The sequence below is a fragment of the Mustela erminea genome, chromosome X (genome assembly GCF_009829155.1).
Source record: "Mustela erminea isolate mMusErm1 chromosome X, mMusErm1.Pri, whole genome shotgun sequence".
Taxonomy (NCBI): domain Eukaryota; kingdom Metazoa; phylum Chordata; class Mammalia; order Carnivora; family Mustelidae; genus Mustela; species Mustela erminea.
Window position 1 is genome coordinate 99,809,177 of NC_045635.1, and position 20,991 is coordinate 99,830,167.

General features: G+C 48.3%; 1 protein-coding gene and 1 non-coding gene across 2 annotated transcripts; both read right to left on the reverse strand.

The window, feature by feature from the left end:
- Window positions 1-1,697: 1,697 nt before the first annotated feature.
- RPL39 (ribosomal protein L39) lies at window positions 1,698-6,344 on the reverse strand. The gene is made up of 3 exons (XM_032330439.1): window positions 6,105-6,344; window positions 4,388-4,491; window positions 1,698-1,951 (listed from the first exon to the last, which is right to left on the reverse strand). Exons 1-3 carry the CDS (start codon window positions 6,105-6,107, stop codon window positions 1,903-1,905), a joined length of 156 nt encoding a protein of 51 aa, XP_032186330.1. The 5' UTR covers window positions 6,108-6,344; the 3' UTR covers window positions 1,698-1,902.
- Window positions 2,451-2,582, reverse strand: LOC116583830. Its single transcript, XR_004282927.1, has one exon. It is a non-coding gene; the product is annotated as a small nucleolar RNA SNORA69 (small nucleolar RNA).
- Window positions 6,345-20,991: the final 14,647 nt, after the last annotated feature.

Here is a 20,991-nt window from a genome sequence, read left to right on the forward strand (position 1 = left end):
GTACTTTTTTTTTTTAACCAAGTTTTAATATCTGAACTTTTCTCTTGGGGTAAAAATACTTCAGGGTTTGACTTTTTGTTCAAATTTTAACTATATAGACTTGTCTTGTATGTATGCATGAAAATGGCAATCAAAGCTGCTAGCGCTTTTTAATTATCCTAAGGGTGTACATCATGGTGTTTAAACTAGATTTCTCATTTAAATGATTAGTGAAATAATTACTAGTTGTACTATAAAACCAACAGATCTTGGCTCTACATAATGTCGGTTCATTGGTAGTCTGAATTATTTCAAGTTACCTTAACAGAGATATCAGTGGATTCAACATAGAATTTTATAGTACAAAAGACAAGCCTAACTGAATTTTGTTCTGTATCTTGAGTAAATTTATATTGTTCTCATGAGCTATCAACAAAATATATGCACTTTTGTGAACTATGAACGTTCTAATTAAATTTTACCTGCAACATTTTTTACATGAATGATGCTTTATGTTTCAACTATCAAATGTATTTTACTATAGTTTTATTATAAAAAAATGTTCATCATCAGGGCGCCTGGGTGGCTCAGTGGGTTAAAGCCTCTGCCTTCAGTTCAGGTCGTGATCCCAGGGTTCTGGGATTGAGCCCTGCGTCCCTGCCAAGCAGAGAGCCTGTTTCCCCCTCTCTCTGTGCCTGCCTCTCTGCCTATTTGTGATCTCTGTCAAATAAAATCTTAAAGAAAAAATGTTCAGGGGCACCTGGATGGCTCAGTGGGTTAATGCCTCTGCCTTCGGCTCAGGTCATGATCCCAGGGTCCTGGGATCAAGCCCTGCATCAGGCTCTCTGCTGAGTGGGGAGCCTGCTTCCTCCTCTCTCTCTCTGCCTACTTGTGATCTGTCAAATAAATAAATAAAATCTTTTTAAAGAAAGTTCATTATCACCAAATGAACTTTGATTTTAAAAATCAAATTAGCTTTAGTTGTTTATTATATTCTACAGTTATAGACTTTATCACTTCTCAGTCTTTTGGCTAAGATCAAGTGTACAAATATAGACTTGTAAAAGAAAACTGGCATAGAGCAGCAGATAAAGACGCTATTTAAAAATGCACTATACCGGGATGCCTGGGTGGCTTAGAGGGTTGGAGCCTCTGCCTTCGGCTCAGGTTGTGGTCCTGGGGTCCTGGGATTGAGCCCTACAGGGAACCTGTTTCCCCAGCTCTGTCTCTGCCTGCCTCTCTGCCCACTTGTGGTCTCTGTCAAATAAATAAATAAAATCTAAAAAAATTTAAAAAAAAAAAAAAGAAAAAGAATGTGCTACACCCACAGGTATGACGATGACACATATATTCACTTCCCACGAGGTATAAGAGCCATTAGCCACATGAAGCTTCTTAATTAAAATTAAATAAAAATTCAAAAATTAGTTCTTTATTCAAACTGGCCATGCTTTGTTTTTTAAGATTTTGTTTGAGAAAGAGCATGAGTGGGGTGGGGGGAGGGGCAAGAGGGACAAGGAGACCCCACCCCCCTCCCCAGAACCTGACCGGAGCCTAACTAAGGCAGGCAATTAAGGCACTGAGCCAACCCAGGCGCCCCCAAGCCACAATTTCCATACTTGGTCGTCAAGGGACATTTCTATCACTGCAGAAAGTTCCATTGGTGAGCTAATAGAAGGGGGAATTCAGTACTTCACAAATCAGAAACGCAACAGCAGTACAGCTCAAAGGCCTCACGTTTATTACCAAACCAACCCACTGGTGCAGAGCTATAGTAACAGAAAAATCTTTCGCTGATAAATGGTATCTATTGGCCAGGCAGAAAGGTGTTTACAGGGTGATGGAATAGAACACATGATCCTCAAGTAGCTTAATTAAATACGTGGTGCCAATTAGGTGTGTCATCGCGTGATGTGGGACGCCTTAGAGACCCAGCTTGGTTCTCCTCCAGTGCCTCCTCTTGGAGTTGTACCTGCACAGAAAGACACTGCTGGTTACGAGGGCAGTTTGACCTCAATTCCGCTGCCCCCATTCACCACAAACCCTGCCTTGTCAGTACCATAAAATCCTTGAAAGCCGACGGGTCCCATTTTCCCTTCCTTTAACAGGTTTGGCGCTCTCTCTGGAGACTCAACAGTGATTTGCTAGATGTGTTTAAGAACTCATCAATTCAAATCTTTACCTCTCAAAAGGATTCCAGGCTAGGAAAACACACTGGTTCTTAAAGGAGACTGGACCAGTGGGGAAGCTCTTGCCCCTCCCAAGAATACCCCCACCTACTTTGGATTCACACCCCGGGGGCTAGACCCAGATACATTTCTTTCGAACACTCCCCAACTTCATCCAAAGCAACATTTCTACCCATGGGTCACCCACAAGTAAAAGCCCCCACATTCATTTTTATGAAAGGTCAACACCCTCGATCATTTCAATATCAAAGCAAGAGATCTGCAGGGCTAAGGCTACCTCAGAATTGTCCGTGTCACTCGGTCACGACTTTACCCTCATGAAGGCAAAATCAAACAGGACTGACACAGATTTTCTTTCAGCAGGATAATGTCAGTACGTCCACAAAAGGAAGCACTGTAATTGCAACCTGCTTTTAATACACTTTTAAAAAAAAGATTGTATTTATTTATTTGACAGAGAGGCAGGCAGAGAGGGAGAAGCAAGCTCCCCGCTGAGCATAGAGCCCGATGCGGGGCTCGATCCTAGGACCCCGAGATTGTGACCCGAGCCGAAGGCAGAGGCCTAACCCACTGAGCCACCCAGGTGCCCCTCAACACTTTTAAAAAGCTGCAAGACAGCTGACTTTAACAGAAAGATCATTCAACTGTTGCCAGTTCCCTGGGGCTGCGTTGTACACTTTCAACCACACATTTTTTTCATACCGCACAACACCCAAGAACAGCAGGTCCCACCACCAGATGGGTGTATGACAGAGAAACCCGTGTTCACACCAACACATTAAAAAGGGGCTTTACAGGGTGCCTGGGTGGCTCAGTTGTTAAGCATATGCCTTTGGCTTGGGTCATGATACTGGGATCCTGGGATCGAGCCCCACACCAGGCTCCCTGCTTAGCAGGGAACCTGCTTCTCCCTCTCCTTCTGCCCCTGCTTGTGTTCCCTCTCTCGATGCCAAATAAATAAATCTTTAAATAAATCAAAGGGCTTTACTATGGATGGCTGAGATTCTCAACAGAAACCCATCATGTGCATACAAGGGCTGAGCTGCCAAAGTAACCATTTGGCCAAGCGAATGGTTTTCTCAGCATCATTCTGATGGCAACACCAGGGGTTTTACGATCCAGCTGCAGTTCTATAAATATAAATGATGGAGGCCGGTGTTTAGTATACAGTAACTAAAGGCAGCAACTAACTGGCCTAGAAGGTGAAAGGGTATGATTTTCACTTGTCTTTGTAACCAGCTAGAAGAATTAAGGAAACAGGCCCCCACATTCACATCTTGGTCTTCAAACCAGCAAACTATTCCCACTTAGACTTATAATTTAATCAAACCAGAGCCCATACTGGAGTCACGATCTCAGCATTCCTCAGCTTCTAAGTCTATCTTGCGAAAGGGACCCAAACGCTAGGCCCGCTCTATGGTCTCAGCTTAAACAAAAAGGCTTTTCAAATAAAAATTTTGGTAATAGTATTTGCTTCCTCTTCCTTTGTGGTCTTTTGGGCTCACTTATTTGGGAAAGCCAGAAAAATCTACTACTTCATTTTAAACCAATCCAAGTTCTGGAAGGTGTTTAATACACAGGGGCTTGTCACTGGATGCAAGCCCCTGAGCAAATACCACCAATTTTTGATGCTTATTTTTCTTCCTTTGTGGAGACCTGTCTAAAGGTCCACCTTGCCCCCCAGTGAGCAGTGAGACTGAAAGGTGCACCGGAGACCTGAGTTTTAGGTTTAGCTTTGTCTGTTAGCCTAGGTGACCCTGGAGGCCCTCTGTAGCCATTTGAATAATGTCTTTTCCCCAAAACCATCAATTCAACTTCTTCTGCAGTGGAGAGCAATCACCCAATCTTTCAAAAAGATAAACACCTCAAGATGGACTGAGTGAGCAACATGGTCTTCCCCACTGTGATGAGTAAGGAGGACAGCCTTCCACCTTACCTTCTGGCACAGACTGAAAACAACAGGAAATTAACAAATACTGGCATGTCTACCCTGAATCCCAGCTGTGGCCTGGGCTGCTGTACAGAAACATGGAGGAAGCACGTTGTAAAAACGACCACAGGGCAACCCTCTCAGGTCCCCTCCCTCCTCAGGAGCTTTGTACTATCACTGTGCTATCACTCAATAAACCTTGCTTTGCTGCACACCAAAAACCTAATTACCTAAAAATAAAATAAAACAGCAACCACAAAAACAAGCAGGTGGTTGTGGGGGTCCTTACCTGATTTTATTACCAGTTTTCATCCGAATCCACTGGGGAATGGGACGATTCTGCTTTTGTTTCTTGGCCAGGAATCGCTTGATCCTGAAAGTCTTGTGAGAAGACTGGGAAGGAAATGTAATCAATTTAGACAGCAACACCGAGAGCTTGCTCCACTGATTCAAAGTCAGACGCCCTCAATCCACAAACATCTGAATGCTTCACCTATACCAAAACCAACGTTCTCAATGCTAAACTCATCCTTCCTTTGCTTTGTTCCTCACAACTTCTGGAGGCAGATACCATGATCCCCACCGTTCGAGTAAAAATCAGCAATAAAAGTCAGGAAAGCAAGTAACCCACCCCAAATCAGAGTATTAACGCAGAGCTGGGATCCAAACCTAGATCATGCATGCTCCAAGGCTAGGATAACTTCCAGTTGTCCCTGCTGTCACCCCAGGACCCAGAGGACCATTGGGGATGGCTGGAGAACTTGGTTTTCTCAAAAGAACACAGCTTTTTGTCAACCAGAACAATCTAGCGCTTGCAAGTCAAGGAGTTTCAGTGCACAATGTTAAACAGGGATAGCTAACCACACGGAGAGCGCATGCGCCAGAGCGAGGGGCGGGGCAGGAGGAGTCAGTGCCCAGGCAGAGCCGATTCCTCGCTGAGGGCGGAGCCAGATGCAGGCCTGGACCCCAGGACCCCGAGATCATGACCGGAGCCGAAATCAGGAGTGGACCGCTTAAACGACTGAGCCACCCAAGCGTCTCCTGCCCCTTATCATTTCGGCATGAATTCTACTCTATTAAAATATATTTTCAAGGACGACTTTCCCAATTTCTCATTTCATTTTTTGCCTTTAAGAGCTTGGGTCATCCAAGTCCAACCTCGTCCACTCCCGCTCCTCCGTTTGCCGTACAATCCGGAAATGGCAGGAGTGGTAGTCTCAAGTCTGGCTAACGTGGTCCAACACACCCTTGCACCTTGCATAACAGGGGCCCATTATAAAGAAGGCAAAGACTACATCCTTGTCTCCCAGCTCACTAGAGCAGCTGTAAATTTCCTACCAACTAAAAAAACCAGATACCGATCCCTCTCCATACCCCGAAACATACAGCAATTTTAATTTTTCAGAAAACGATCACAAGTAAAACCCACGACCACAATTGTCCGCAGCGGGCATTTTACTAAGAACGCCCGAATAGCACGCAGATCCACACCGCGGCACCCCTTCCAGGTGCTTCCACGGGGAGATGCTAAGTCCCCGAACAAAGCACTAACAAGTCCCATAAGCTCCTAACGTGGTATGATCCTGGGCGCCACCTTAAAAAACTTCCAAAAAACCAGCAGACCCCATTCCCTTCTCGATGCCTGGCACATGCGGCGGGCACCCCACTGTCTGGCCACGATTTCTGGAGTGGACACCCCCACCCCACCCCAGAACCACAGTTCGCTCCAGAAGGGCGAAGGCCAGTGGGAAGCCCTGCTAGCCGGGGCGGCGCACAAAGCACCACCCCTCGGCCCTCGCATCGCCAGAGTAGCCAGCCCCTCCCCAATCCCTTGCTAGGTTCCCGCCAGGCCCGCGGACTGGAGCGGTGGGCCGTACTCGACCTTCCCTGGAAAAAGGGCTTAAAAGAGCCCCGGCACCTCGATGTAGAGTGCGGCGCCGGCGAGCTCGCAGAGACCTCAGGTTTCGGGAAACCATCCCAGAGCCGATGGGAACGGATGAACTTACCATGGTCAATTAACAGCGCGCAGCACACAGCAGGATGGCGACGAAAAAGAGAAAGGAAGAAACGGCCGGAAGGACGTATTTAGAAGACGCAGCGGAGGGCGGAGCTTAGAAGCCAGAGCAAAGCTCAAATCCCCCGCTCCGCCCCCGCGTTCGTCCGCGCTACCGTGGGAATTTGGCAAACCGGGTCTGTGGATGAGAAAAGGGATTCGCTTTGCAACACTCCCGTAAGTGCGTTCCTCGGGAGCCTGTCAGTGTGCTAAGGGCACCGTGCTTCGTGGGTGAGGCCCACAGCCCGTGGTAGATGCCACAGGGGGAGCCCTTCCCGAAGGCGGAGGGAGCAGAGAGGGCGGGGCTAATGTCCAGGGCGGGCGGGGGAGACGTCACGTCCGAGTACAAGGACCTTCGGTCCCGGGCTTGGGAGGGAGAGACCGGACGGCTAACCTCCGCAGGTTGGCCCGGCAGCACCCATCTCGGCCCTGTCTTGATCTGGCCGGGCCGCGCTGGACGGGAAGGGATGGTGATGATGGAGGAAGCAAAAGACGGCGGCGGGGGCTGCCCTAGGAGGGTCCGGTAAGCCCAGGCAAGAGGTTGCTAATCGAGGTCTGAGCGGAGAAAGTTCGGGACAACCTTTAACTTGGCTGCTAGGAATGCCAGGCTTTTAACCCACTTTGCAAAATGTATGGGAACTAATGGCATACGTTTTGGATGTTAATGATCCCCGTCTTCGTGGGTTTTTTTCTCCACATTTAAAAAACAAAAACCTCTCTGTGCATTTGCAGTCACCTCAGGCGGTTTTGTACCAGTAGATTAAGGTGAGGGTTTTTAACCTGGGGTCCACAAATGGTCCATGGGTAGAATTCACAGAATACATGAACTTGGATGGGAAAACAAAAATCACAACTTCGTTATTATCAAACTGTCTGAAATTTAACCCTTTCTTTATTTACAAACGTAGGCAGCAAACTGTAGTGGCATTAACAGTACCTGTGACTTTGTCACCAGTGGAAATCAAAGGTGGTTTCATATTACATTGCAGTTGATGGAGGCCTCTTGAAATATCATTTATACACTCATCACTTCTTTGGAATTACAGTACAGTAGACCCTTGAACAATATGGGTTTGAACTTCATGGGTCCACTTATAGGTGGATATTTTCTAATAATACAGTACAGAACCATAAATGTGTTTTCCTTATGATTTCCTTTTTAAAAAAAGATTTTATTTTTTATTTTTTAAAAAGATTTTATTTATTTATTTGACAGACAGAGATCACGAGTAGGCAGAGAGGCAGGCAGAGAGAGAGAGAGAGGAGGAAGCAGGCTCCCTGCAGAGCAGAGAGCCCGATGCGGGGCTCGATCCCAGGACGCTGGGATCATGACCTGAGCTGAAGGCAGAGGCCTTAACCCACTGAGCCACCCAAGAGAGAGGGAGAATCTTAAGCAGGCTCCAGGCCCAGTGCAGAGCCCATTGCAGGGCTTGATCTAACGATCCTGAGATCATGACCTACGTGGAAATCAAACCGACTAAGCCACCCACGAGCCCCCTTATGATTTTCTTAATAACCTTTTCTCTAGTTTACTTTGTTTTAAGGATGCAGTATATAATATGTATAATGTATAGAATATACATTATATATTATATAGTTATAGGAGAGTAGGAGTAATATATATAGTTAACTATATATATATTATATAGTTAACCGACTGTTTACATTATCAGTAAGGCTTCTGGTCAGCAGTAGGCTATTAAGTTTTGGGGGAGTCAAAAAGTTACATGCAGATTTTCCACTGCGCTAGGTTGACCCCTCTAATCCCTGCATTGTTCAAGGAGCAACTATAGTTATTAGACCCATAAGGAGAACTATGTTAAGAAGACTTTTAAAATTTTAATCATTTTGGGGCTCCTGGGTGGCTCAGTGGGTTAAAGCCTCTGCCTTCAGCTTAGGTCATGATTCCAGGGTCCTGGGATCGAGCCCTGCATCGGGCTCTCTGATCAGTGGGGAGCCTGCTTTCTTCTCTCTCTGTGCCTGCCTCTCTGCCTACTTGTGACCTCTCTCTGACATTTCAACCGGCACACTAGCTCCTCCTCTGCTCCCCTCCGCTCCCCCTCCAGCTCGCCTCCAGTCCCCCCTCTGACTCCTACTTTTCAGCCTGTGTCCCCTCAGGGCCACCGGGAGCAGTTAGAGCAGGTACCAGGGAGGGTAAATAATCTTTTTAATTCTTACAGCTTTATAGGGGCGCTCTTCATTCTACCTGGATTTCCTTCCTTGCATGCTACCCATTCTGTTTCTCTTGCTGATTCTTCCTTATCTCAACTCCTTTTTGACATTAGAGAGCCCCAACGTTCAGTTGTGGACTTCTTCTCTTTTCTATATACACTCCTTTGACAATTTCATCCAATATCAAGGCTCTAAATTCTCTTGGTTGATGATACCCAAACATATATCTCCAGCTTGGACCTTCCTTGAACTCTTGCTACCTTCCCAACATCCAGTTAGATGTCAATTACATGTCCAATATCCAGTTAGATGCCTTAAACTTAATATGTCCCCAACAGCCCTCCTGATCTTCCTCCCCCCACCCACCCAACAAGGTCCCTCAAAGTTCCCCATTTAAAACAATGGCACCTCCATTCTTCCTGTGGCTTGGGCTACAGTTTATCTTCCACTCTTCTCTCTCACATCCCGTATCGGGTTTGTCAGCAAATCTGGTCAGCTTGACTTGGAGGTGTATCCAGAACCCAAGGACTTCTCATCACCTCTGCACGGGTCCAAACCACCCGCTGTCACCTACATAATTTTAAGGCTCCTCGATGGTCTCCCTTCTTCTTTTCTGGCTTCCTACAGCAGCTGGAGTGACCTTTTCAAGTCCTTAGGCAGATCACATCAGTCCTCTGCTCAACACTCTCCAGTGGCTCCCTATCCCTCTCCTAATAAAAGACAGTACAGGAGGGGCGCCTGGGTGGCTCAGTTGGTTAAGCATCTGCCTTCGGCTCAGGTCATGATCCTGGGGTCCTGGGATCGAGCCCCATATCAGGCTCCCCATGCAGTGGGAAGCCTGCTTCTCCCCCTCCCACTCCCCCTGCTTGCCTTCCCTCTCTCGCTGCATCTCTCTCTCTCAAATAAGTAATAAATAAAATCTTTTTTTAAAAAAAATTTGCCGGGGCGCCTGGGTGGCTCAGCGGGTTAAGCCGCTGCCTTCGGCTCGGGTCATGGTCTCAGGGTCCTGGGATCGAGCCCCGCATCGGGCTCTCTGCTCAGCAGGGAGCCTGCTTCCTCCTCTCTCTCTGCCTGCCTCTCTGCCTACTTGTGATCTCTCTCTGTCAAATAAATAAATAAAATCTTAAAAAATAAATAAATAAATAAAAATTTAAAAAAATAAAAAAAATTTGCCATGGCCTGAAAAGCCCTACCCAGTTGGTTGGACTACCTTACCTCTCCAACCCAACCTCCTGCTATTCTAACGCTCACTTAGTTTGCTAAAGCCTCACGGACCTCCTTGCCCTTCCCTACACACTCCAGACACAGTTCTCTTCACAGCCTTAGTCCTAGGTGTTCTCCCTGCCCAGGACTCCCATTTCCCCAGGTAGCCTGTGGCTGGTCTCCTCATGTTCTGCAAGTCAAGGCTTAGATGTCTCCGGTTAAGAGAGACCACTTACCCCCAACATTCTATAGCCCGACTCCCTGCTTTTCTCGGTAATACTTAGCACCTTCCTGCCTGTCATATCACTTATTGGTCATCTAATTCCATGTTGGAATGAATCTCAGTGGGGGCAGAGAGGTTTTTTTTAACTTTTTTTAAAAGATTTTATTTATTTATTTGACAGACAAAGATCACAAGTAGGCAGAGAGGCAGGCAGAGAGAGAGGAGGAAGCAGGCTCCTCCCTAAGCAGCGAGCCCAATGCAGAACTCGATCCCGGGACTTGATCCCAGGACGCTGGGATCATGACCTGAGCTGAAGGCAGAGGCTTAACTCACTGAGCCACCCAGGCACCCCTTTTTTAAACTTTTTATTTTGAAATAATCGGGGGTTCATGAGAACTCCCCCAAACCTACAGAGAAGTCCTGTGCACCTTCCACTCAGCCTGCTGGAGGGTCCGTGTCTTTCTTCACTAATGTAAATTGACAGGAGAATTGACATTGGAAATTGACATTGGAACAATCCAAAGAGCTTATTCAGAATTCACCAGTTATATATGCACTTGTCTGTGTGTGTGTATGTCTGGTTCTATATAGTTTTATCCCATGTGTAACTCGCAGAACTACCACCATGATAAAATACAGAACTGTCCCATTACCACAAGCCTCCATGAGGGCAGGGTGTTTTGTGTTTTTTTTTTTTTATTTTGTCAGATTTGTTTGCTCCCATACCCCCAGCACCAAGACCCAAGCCCGACACATGGTAGGCCCGGGTGTCTGTTGAACTGAAAAGGGCACTAAGTGAAGGCTGGCCGACTCTGAAGCTAGGATGCCCGCAGTTCAAATACCAACAGCGCAACGCACAAGCCACGTGACCTTGGATCCATTGCTCAGCCTGTCCGTGCCTCAGTTCTCTCTTCCAGAAAATGGGGATAAACACTACTGCTTAACTCCCAGTGCTCTGGCAGGCTTCGCAGTCACCACTCAGACACGTCAAGCACCTATGAAGCCCTGCGTTCATATCCACCTGGTCCATTACCGCCATTCGGCTCCGTACACCGCAGCCGTGATTAATTTCATTCCCTTGTGTTGTAACAGGGCAGAGAGTGCTAGGAACCAAATAAACTATTACAAGAATGTTGAAGGAGTGCCGATTGCCGGCTAGGGGAGGAGATAGCATTTGAATCCAGCCTTAGAAGGGGGGCAGTCGTGTTATGGGCTGACTTGAGTTCCCCTATAATTTGTATGTGGGAGCCCTAGCCCCGTCCCTGAGAATGTGACTATTTGGAGGCAGGGCCTTAACAGAGGTGAATTAGTTAAGATGAGGCTTGCTTCTGTGGACCCTAGTCCAATCTGCCTGGTGTCCTTATCAGAAGAGAGTAGGACACACAGGAAGACAGCAGGGACGCTCAGAGACCATGTGAGAACACAGTGGAAGGTGGCCGGCCCTCTGCAAGCCACTCAGGCCTCAGGAGAAACCAGACCTGCTGATGCCTTGGCTGTGGCCTTCTAGCCTCCAGAACCATGAGACGTTTCGGTCGTTTGCGGCATCCAGTCTGGCGTGTTGTTAGGGTAGCCGTAGCAGATGAATACAGGTGGGATGAGGACACGGGCACTTGGGGAGGAGAGCGCTGTAGCCAAAGATCCAGCATGTCACCAGAGTGCAGGAGGCAAGTTTCGGGGGCCAGAATCTAGCAGAGCTGGGTCCCAGAAGGGACAAGAAGGTCCCAGAGCTGGGTTTCAGAAGGGACAAGGGCTGTGAAGAGGCTCCAGGATTTGCCCTCAGGTGCTCCCTGGTGCCTGTGAAAGGTGGGCGCCTACAGATGGGTGGTGAGGAAGGTGGTGAGAAGGGGAGAGAGTGAGCAGTGAGGTGGGGCGGGGCTTGAGGGGACGGAGATGCTTTTAAGATGTTTGCGCGGGAAGAGAAGGAGATGAAGAAGGATCCTTAGGGTGGTGAGCTCAAGAGCTGGTTGTTTTTGGTAGGTCTGTGCAGAAGACGATGGGAAGGAGAGAGATTCAAGTTGCAAGGAAGTGCAGGTATAGTGGGAACACATGGCAGGCTGAAGGGCATTGGAGAGGAGCTTCCCTTGAAAAGAACAGTCATTTCCTGCAGTGGGAAGGAAGACGAAAAACACGAAGAGACAATGTTTTTTGTAAATTAAGTTTCTAAGTTCTGTAAATATTTGGGATGCCTGGGTGGCTCAGTTAGTTAAGCGGCTACCTTTGGCTCAGGTCATGATCTCAGGGTCCTGAGATCGAGTCCCGCATCGGGCTCTCTGCTTGGCGGGGAGCCTGCTTCTCCCTCTGCCTGCCTCTCTGCCTACTTGTGATCTCTCTGTCAAATAAATAAATAAAATCCTAAAAAAAAACAAAAGACACTAAAACATTTGCCACCCTTTCCTCTCCAGCAATGACAACAAACTCCCAACTACCCAGGGTGGCGGCGCTGATCTCATAAACGTCCACAAGCACGTGGTACAAAGGAAGCCAGACAAAAGCGCGAGTGCTGTATGATTCCATTTACGGAAAGACACAAGCCAGGAGAACGGACCCTGTGCCGTGAGAAGTCAGGGTAGTGGTGATCCCTTGCAGGGTGGGGGGCGCTGGTCATATTCCGTTCCTCGCTCTGGGTGCTGTATCCGTGGGTGTGTTTGCTTTTGTGATGGTTCATCTAGCTGTACCCTCTGGGTCTGTGCACTTTTCTGTGTGGGTGTTCTGTTTCAATGTAAAGTTCAAAACACATCGACCTGGGTCTACAGACAAAGCTGTAGATGAAACGGTTCACAGACGACTTTTCTGCCATCCCAGTCGGCCCCAGCCACCCCATCGGCTATTTCATTCCCGTAGGTAATTTTTCTTAGCTGCTGAGTTCTCCCTCCATTGTTTCTTTGGGGAAATATCTGGATATTTTCTTTTTTTTTCTTCCTTTAAGATTTATTTATTTATTTGAGAGAGGGGGCAGCTAGCGAGCAGGAGCAGGGGGAGGGACAGAAGGGGAGGGAAAGAGAGAATCTCAAGCAGACTCTCCTGCTGAGCGTGGAGCCCGGGCCCGGAGCTCGATCCCATGACCCCAAGGTCGTGACCTGAGCCGAAACCAGGAGTCGGCCACTCAACCGACTGAACCACCAAGGCGCTCCCTGAATATTTTCATTTTCATGACACCTCAGATATTCATATCATTTGCATAAGCCCCACCCCTGTCTTCCTATGATAAAAGCAGCCCCGGGCACATATTAGAGGGAGCCGGTGATGGGGACGGATGAGAGCGAGGGGGCGCATGGCAGGTGGGGTGGAGTGCAGGAAATGAGGCACCCCGGCCTTGTGCAGGGGGTGGAGGCCTCTGGAGGAAGCAGAGAGGATGCGGAACAGATGTGTGCACTCGCTGGACAAGTCGCATGCCCGTACCGTGTGCAGTAGCGGGATGGATGGTACTGTCGTTTCCAGCCCAGGGTGGCCCATGTGCTGGGAGCGGTGAATGGGATCCCGGGAGAGCACAAAGTACCCCTTTCCCCAGCCCGGGCAGTAGAAGGTCAGGGAAAAGGTCTTCAGAGAAGTGGCTGCCTGAGGGAAATCCTGAGGAAGGAATGGGAAGGAACAGAGAAAGGGAGTGAGGATGGCTTTCCAGGAAGAGGGAACACTGTGTTTGCAAAGGTGTCGGACCCTGACCCAGTATCCCGCCCGGGAGGCTGAGCTTGATCCTGGAGGCCCACAAGCTGTGACTTCAACTTCGACTTTGACCTCTACTTCTACTACTACTACTTCTTCTTCTTCTTCTTTTTTTTTTTTTAAGATTCCTTTCTCATTTATTTGACACAGAGAGAGATAGTACAAGCAGGGGGAGCGGGGGCAGATGGAGAGAAGGAGAAGCAGGCTCCTCACTGAGCAGGGAGCCTGATGCGGGGCTCAATCCCACGACCCTGGGATCATGACCTGAGCCAACCCAGACGCTTAATGACTGAGCCCCCCAGGCGCCCCCTCCTCCCTTTTTTGACCCCACCCCCTCCAGTTTCTTCTCAGTACAGCAACCAGAGTGATCCTGTTAAAAACCTGTCCCATGTGTGTCACTCGTATTAAAGTGGCTCTAATGGCTCGTCACCTCGCTCTGGATGACAATCCAAGTCCTTACAGTGGCCTGCAAGGGGCACACACTATCAGACCCTCCCATCCTTACCTCTGACTTCTCCAGCCACTCTTGCCTTCAGTTCACTCTGCTTCAGCCGTGCTGGCCAGTGACAATCCCATCTCAGGGGACTTTGCACTTGCTGTGCCCTCTCTCTGGAAGCTTCTTCCGTCAGTCTCTCTAAAGCTTGATTCGCATGTCGCCTTCCCAGTGAGACTTTCCCTAACCACTGGTCTATCTACAATGGCAGCCTCTGCTCCCCGACCCAGCATTCCCTGCCCCTACTCCTGCTTTGTCTTCTCCATAGAACATATCTTGCTGGCATATGTTTTCTTTTTTTCTTGTCTGCCTCCCTCCCTAGAATGAAAATCCCATGAGGTCTTGTATTTTGTTCGCAGCTATCTTCCCTGAGCCCAGACTCGTGCCTCACAGAAGGTGCTCAGTAAACATCTGAAGAATGAATGAATGGGGTCTAATACATCAACCAGCCAACATACAGGAACAGGCTCCTTGGGGCAGTTTGCATCTTTATCGTTTGGCCTGGGCACTTCTTGTTTTGAGGAACTCCTGAAGCACTTTGGCCCAGCCAAAAAGGTTCCTCAGAATGGTTTCAAAATAACAGTCGAAGACAAATGGAAGCCGCTGAAAGCTTTGGAAGGTAAGCGGTGCTCATGGAGAGCATGTGAGGGCAGCAGTAGGAGTGGAAACAAAGAGACCCTTGGAGGGGGTTGGGGCTGTGTTTTCTTTTGTTGCGGTTCCTGAGTCTCTCCCTCCCATTCCTTGCCGACTTAGCTCCTGCCTCGCTGGCCCTCTCTCGGACACCACTGTTCTCGGGGAGTGCAACATGCATGTGGATGCCCCCAGTCGCTTGCCTCCTCTCCTCCGGTGATCGTGACCTCCCACTCGATCCCTCGCCATACCTCTGACCTTGGCGTTAGCCCATTCTCACTCTCCTGCCGCTCACTGCCTCGGCTGCCCCCAGCACTAGCCCTCCGTCCTTCTCATCCGGCCTCGCTCCCATTCTCCTAGAGCAGAGGCCCTCAGGGCGCACGCGAGTCACCTGGGGTTCTTGGCAGAACACAGATTTGGAGTTTGCATTTGTGACAACTTCTCGGGTAATGCCTGTGCTTCTGGGCCGTGGAGCCACACTTTGAGTAGCAAGGGCCTAGACCGGAGGCTGGATAACTCCTCCGCTGGTAAATATCTTAAACTTCCCAGGCGACCCATGCCTACTGCAACCATTCAACTCCGCGGTTGCAGCCAGACACAAGGACATCGAGGGGTGTGGCCGCGTCCTAATAACATTTTAGTTACGGGCGCTATTTGTTTTTTTTTTTTTTTTTTTTTTTTTTTTTTTTTTTTAAAGATTTTATTTATTTATTTGACAGAGAGAGATCACAAGTAGGCAGAGAGGCAGGCAGAGAGAGAGAGAGGAGGAAGCAGGCTCCCTGCTGAGCAGAGAGAGCCCGATGCGGGACTCGATCCCAGGACCCTGAGATCATGACCTGAGCCGAAGGCAGCGGCTTAACCCACTGAGCCACCCAGGCGCCCCTACGGGCGCTATTTGAATTGCAGAGAATTTGTGGCTGTTGCAAGCAATTCTTCTGATTTTTTTTTTCAACCATATAAAAATACAAAAACCCTTCTTAGCTTGCAGGCTGTATACCCAAGGGCAGGGACCAGGTGTGGTCCACAGCTGGTCAGCCTATGGCCGGAATGGCAGTTTCGAGCCTCTTCTCTGTCCTCAGCATGTGTTCTACTTTGTTCCTTTTTACAGCTAAACAACATTCCACCCCATGGACGTTATCATTTTGTTGGTCAGCTGACGGACACTAGGATGGCTTCCATTTTTTGGCCATAGTGAATTGTACTGTAAACGCCAGCATGCGGTTATCTGTTTGAGTACCTGTTTTCAGTGATTTGAGGTATATACTTAGTAGTGGAATTGTTGGGTCCTATAATCTCTTATCAACTTAACGATTAACCTTCTGCATAACTGCCAGACTTTTTTTTCTACAGTTGCTGCACCATTTTACACTCCTCCCAGTAATGTAGGAAAGTTCCGATTTCCCACATCCTTGCGAATGCTGGTTATTTCCCATTAAAAATCATTTTTTAAAAATTTAAAAAAAGATTTTACTTATTTATTTGACAGAGAGAGACACAGTGAGAGAGGGAACACAGCAGAGGGAGTGGGAAAGGGAGAAGCAGGCTCCTCACGGAGCAGGGAGCCCGACTCAGGGCTCGATCCCAAGACCCTGGGATCATGACCCACGATGAAGGCAGATGCTTAACAACTAAGTCACCCAGGTGCCCCAAAATAATTTTTTAAAAAGACATTATTTTTTTAAAGATTTTATTTATTTATTTGACAGACAGAGGTCACAAGTAGGCAGAGAGGCAGGCAGAGAGAGAGAAGGAAGCAGGCTCCCCACTGAGCAGAGAGCCCAATGCAGGGCTCGATCCCAGGAGCCTGGGATCATGACCTGAGCCGAACGAAGGCAGAGGCTTTAACCCACTGAGCCCCGCAGGCGCGCCATGCCCCCAAAATAATTTGATAGGCATCCTAGTGGGTGCCCGTCCTCTCAGGAATGCACTCCAATCAGGTTTCACCTAGCACTCGAACTGAAACTGCCGAAGATCACCAGTGACCTCTCTGTTGCTAAATCCTAAGTTAATTTCTCTGCTAGGATCTTATTTGATCTATCGGCTGCATTTGTCTTAGTTGACTTCTCCTTGAAATACTGCCTTCACTTGAAGTAAGGCCCTCTTGCTGACTGCTCCTCAGAATCTCTTTCTCTGGCTCTCTATCTCACGTCTAAACGCTTGAGCGCTCCAGACCTCAGCCCTCGAATCTCTTCCCTTCAGTCCGTGCTTACTGTCGCAGTGATCTCAGTCTCATGGCTTCACATGTCCACAGCTGAGTGCCCCCAGTAGCCCCCTGCACCTCCAAACACACACACACACACACACACACCCTTTTTCTTGCCGTCTTCCCCATCTGAATTCTTTCTCCATCCTGCCAGTTGCTTAAATAATCTTTGACTCTCTCACCCCCCAAATCTGATCAGTTAGCAAATTCCGTGGGCTCTAGTGACAAAATATGTTCAGAATGTGATCACTTCTGGCTACTTCCATTGCCACCATCCGGGTCCAGGCGACCATCATTTCTCCACTGGATTACTGCAATAGCTAATCCTTAGTCCTTGTTAACCTTGCATTGGTCTGTTTTCAACACAGCAGCCAGAGTGATCCTTTTATTTTATAAGATCAAGTCAGATTATATCACACCTCTGCTCAAAATTTGTGGTGGTTCCTATATCACTGGGAAGGAAAGTCTTGACTCTGTAGGATCTTGCCCCCGTTAGCTCTCTGACTTTACTCCATCCCTTTTGGCAGACCTTCTCTTTGCTCATTCTACTCCAGCTGTCATGGCCTCTTTGCTGTTCCTGAGCAGGCCAGGCACATTTCTACCCCAGGGCTTTTTCACATAATTTTTCCTTTGGAGGCTTGTACCTCCAGATACCCATGGAGCTATCTCCCTCATTTCCTTCTCAAGTCTTTACTCCGAAGTCACCTTCTCATTTAGGCCTTTCAACCCCCAACCATGAACATCATATTCCCTTTCCCTGACTTATTATTATTATTTTTAATTTATGACAGAGAGATAGCGATAGAGGGAACACAAGCACAGGGGAGCTGGAGAGGGAGAAGCAGGCTTCCTGCTGAGCAAGAATCCCAACTTGGAGCTTGATCCCAGGAGTCTGGGATCACGACCCCAGCCGAAGGCAGACGCCCTGAGCCACCCAGGCACCCCTCCCTGCTTCTTATTTCTCTCAAGCACCTGCCACTTTCTTTTTAAATAATCTCTACACCTGACATGAGGCTCGAACTCCCAACCCCTAGATCAAGAGTCATATGCTCCATGGAGATGGGTAAATACATAATTGTTCATTATTACTGTAATGTATGGCATAACATCTATATTTATAGACTGAGACTGCCAGGAGTCCCGTACTTGTCACTTTCTGATAATGCTTATTTTGCTTGTTTTATTTACTTTCTCCACTTGAATATAAGCTCCATGAAGGCAGGAATTTTGTTTTGTTCACTGATGGAACTAGAACATACATGGCTCATGGTGTATGCTCAAAAAGTAGTGAATGAATGAATGAATAATGGGAACCCGCACAAGGGCAGTGAAAGGAGTTGGGGGGAGAGGAATTGCACAAACGATACAGTGATTGGCTCTAGGGAGTGAGGATGGAGTCAAGTGTGACCCTCAATGCTTAATGGGTAGGGGGTTGACATCCTCGACGAAACAGGATGGGGAGGAACCTAAGTTCAGTTTGGGACCAGAGATACGTGGCGGTCATTTGGGCACAGATGTCTAGTAGGCAGCTGCATCTGAGGTTAGGGGGGTGGTCAGGGCCAGAGATACTCAAAGTCTAGAAATATAGATGTTATGCCATACATTACAGTAATAATGAACAATTATGTATTTACCCATCTCCATAGTAGGAACTTGATAATTACTGAAAATTATTTGGTGATTGAATAAATGTGAGTGTTCTAAGGATGGCTAATCCTATGCATGTAACTGTCAATATATTCTCTCCAAGATTCACATGGGAACCTAACTTTGCTACCTTGCTTTCTTTAATAATGACGTAAGTGGTCATAGTAGATTTTTGTGGTATGGAATACAGCCCCAGAGATTATAAAGAAAATTCTGGGCAGGACCCATAAAAAGATAAAACATACAGAGTTTCTGGGGTGCCTGGGTGGCCCAGTCATTAGGTGTCTGCCTTCGGCTCAGGTCATGATCCCAGGGTCCTGGGATCGAGCCCTGAGCCCTACATTGGGCTCTCTGTTCAGCGGGAAGCCTGCTTCCTCTCCCACTCCCCGTGCTTGTGTTCCCTCTCTTGCTGTTTCTGTCAAATAAATAAAATCTTCTATATAAAAAAAAAAACGTGCAGAGTTTCTGTATAGCAACAAACGGGCCACAAAACTCTTACTAACCTTCCAACTATGGAATTAAAGGTAGCATCTGTGAATAGCACAGAGTTAGATCTTCCCTAATTATGAGTTGAATTACTACCTCGGGACTACCTGCTGTCTGCCTGCCGGGAAAAGGGGTGTGGGTCCCAATTTTGAAGGACTGAGTACCCAAAGCCATCCATTCGTCACTGCCTTGAAGACCTAACCCCACTGCCCTCGCTCTTTGAATTTTTCTGCCTGCTTCCCTTGCATCACTGTCCACCAGAGCAGCAAGCGCTCCGGGGTTTTAAGTATCATGAGGGCGGGACCTTTTTCGCTACCGTAGTTTGTAGTCTTCGTGCCAGCACGCAGGGGGTGTTCCACGGATGTTCTGATATCCAGCGTCTCAGTTGTCTCCGTCCTGTCGTTATCCCCCAAAACAAACTGAACCTTTATCTGAAGTAGGCAAAACGGAACGAATGCTTACTTTCCTGTTGTTTGCAGCAGCTGGTGTTCACGGAGACCTTGAGTTACGAGGAAGTGGTCCCCGCCCCTCCCTCCCAGGAGAGCCAGGGGAGCCCGCCAGGGAGAGCAAGGTGGCCCGGGCGGCAAAGGAAGTTGGTGCGATTTAAACTGCTGTGCAGGACGGAGGGCCCGCCCTGTAGTCTCACTGGTTGATCTGGTTGAGGGGTTTTCTCCAGCAACACTTGGCAGCTTAGGGGCAGGTGATGCCCACACCTGGCCGTGCCATCCTAGCCCTCCTTACATGGTGCACCATGCTCTGGTTATTTCTAGTTGCTTCTTGCCACCACCAGACCATGGTTTCTCAAAGACAAGGACTCAGGTCCTGGCCCCTCAGGGCTAGCCTACTGTCGGTGATCAGTGTTTGCTGAAGTGAATATGTAAATGGAAAAATGTTAAGGGGCATGGGGAAGCACAGTTTACCGAGTCCGGACTGGCAAGGGTGAGTAGGACAACGGAGGGAGGTGTTGATGGGAACACAGCCTCGAGAGGCCTGGCTGCAGGTCCCAGGCTGGGGAGGGAGGCAGTGACACCAGCTCAGGACTGGCGGCTGTGGGGCATTGCTTCTCCTGCTGCTCCTTCTCTCCCCTGTGCTGCTCTTTCAGCTGCCTTCCCAGGAGACCTGGCTGACAGTCGCTTCCCTTGGGTCTTTCTGAGGTTTCCTTTCGGCTTCTAAACATGCTTTGGTAGTTCTTGTATTTAAAATAATCCTTCCTCAGCACCATTTACCTGTCTCCATTTTTCTCACTGCCAAACGTCTATGCTGTAACCATTCTCAACCTGGTCTGGCTTCCAGTCCCTGTAATTCCAGGTCCTCAGAGATTTGTAGAAAACCATGGCCTTTTTCTCAGGCATCACACTTGACCTTCCAGCAGCGTCCAACCCTGCTGATGGCCTTCTTCAATCTTTCGGGTTAGGGAGTATTGGAGTCTGCCGGTTTCCCACCTCCTCTCTGGCTATCCCTTTTCTGTCTCTGACGGTGCTTTTCCTTACCTGTAACCTTATGGTTCTTCAAGGCTGGGCCCTAGGTCTGCTTGTTCTTTCTTCACTCTCTTTCCCTAAGTGACTAAATCTAGACCCATGGATTCAATGGTCACCTAAAACAGACAAATTCCCAATCTGTACCTCCAGCCCAGACCTCTTCTCTGAGCTCCAAGGTCCATTCATCCAGCTGCCCCGTCCACATTTCCTACCTGCCACTCGCCCCTCCCCGTAACGTGGTTTCTGCCTCAGCAGTTCACTACTGACCTCAATACTGCCAAGCCCGGTGAACACATCTCGGCTTCCCTGACCTCTCTGAGGCGCGGGCTACTGCCAGCCATTCTCTTTGAAATTTGCCCTTCCTGTATTTTGGTCCTCTCTCCCAGCTGAGGACCATTCTTTTAGTCATCTTGATCCTCTTTACCCGCCTCCCAGGAAACTGGTTTCTCAAAGGTGAGTTAAACTAAAATGGTCACTTAGTAAGGGCAGACTGACGCCACGTTAGGAGAAGCCGGCAGGATGGACATGAAGCAGCAGCTCAAGGATATTGTCCAGACATTTTGGTTTTTGTGGAACGAGAGTAGTGAACCATGATTGGATCTTCTTGGTGGGAAGAATAAAGGCATAATGCCAGTGAAGGCAGAA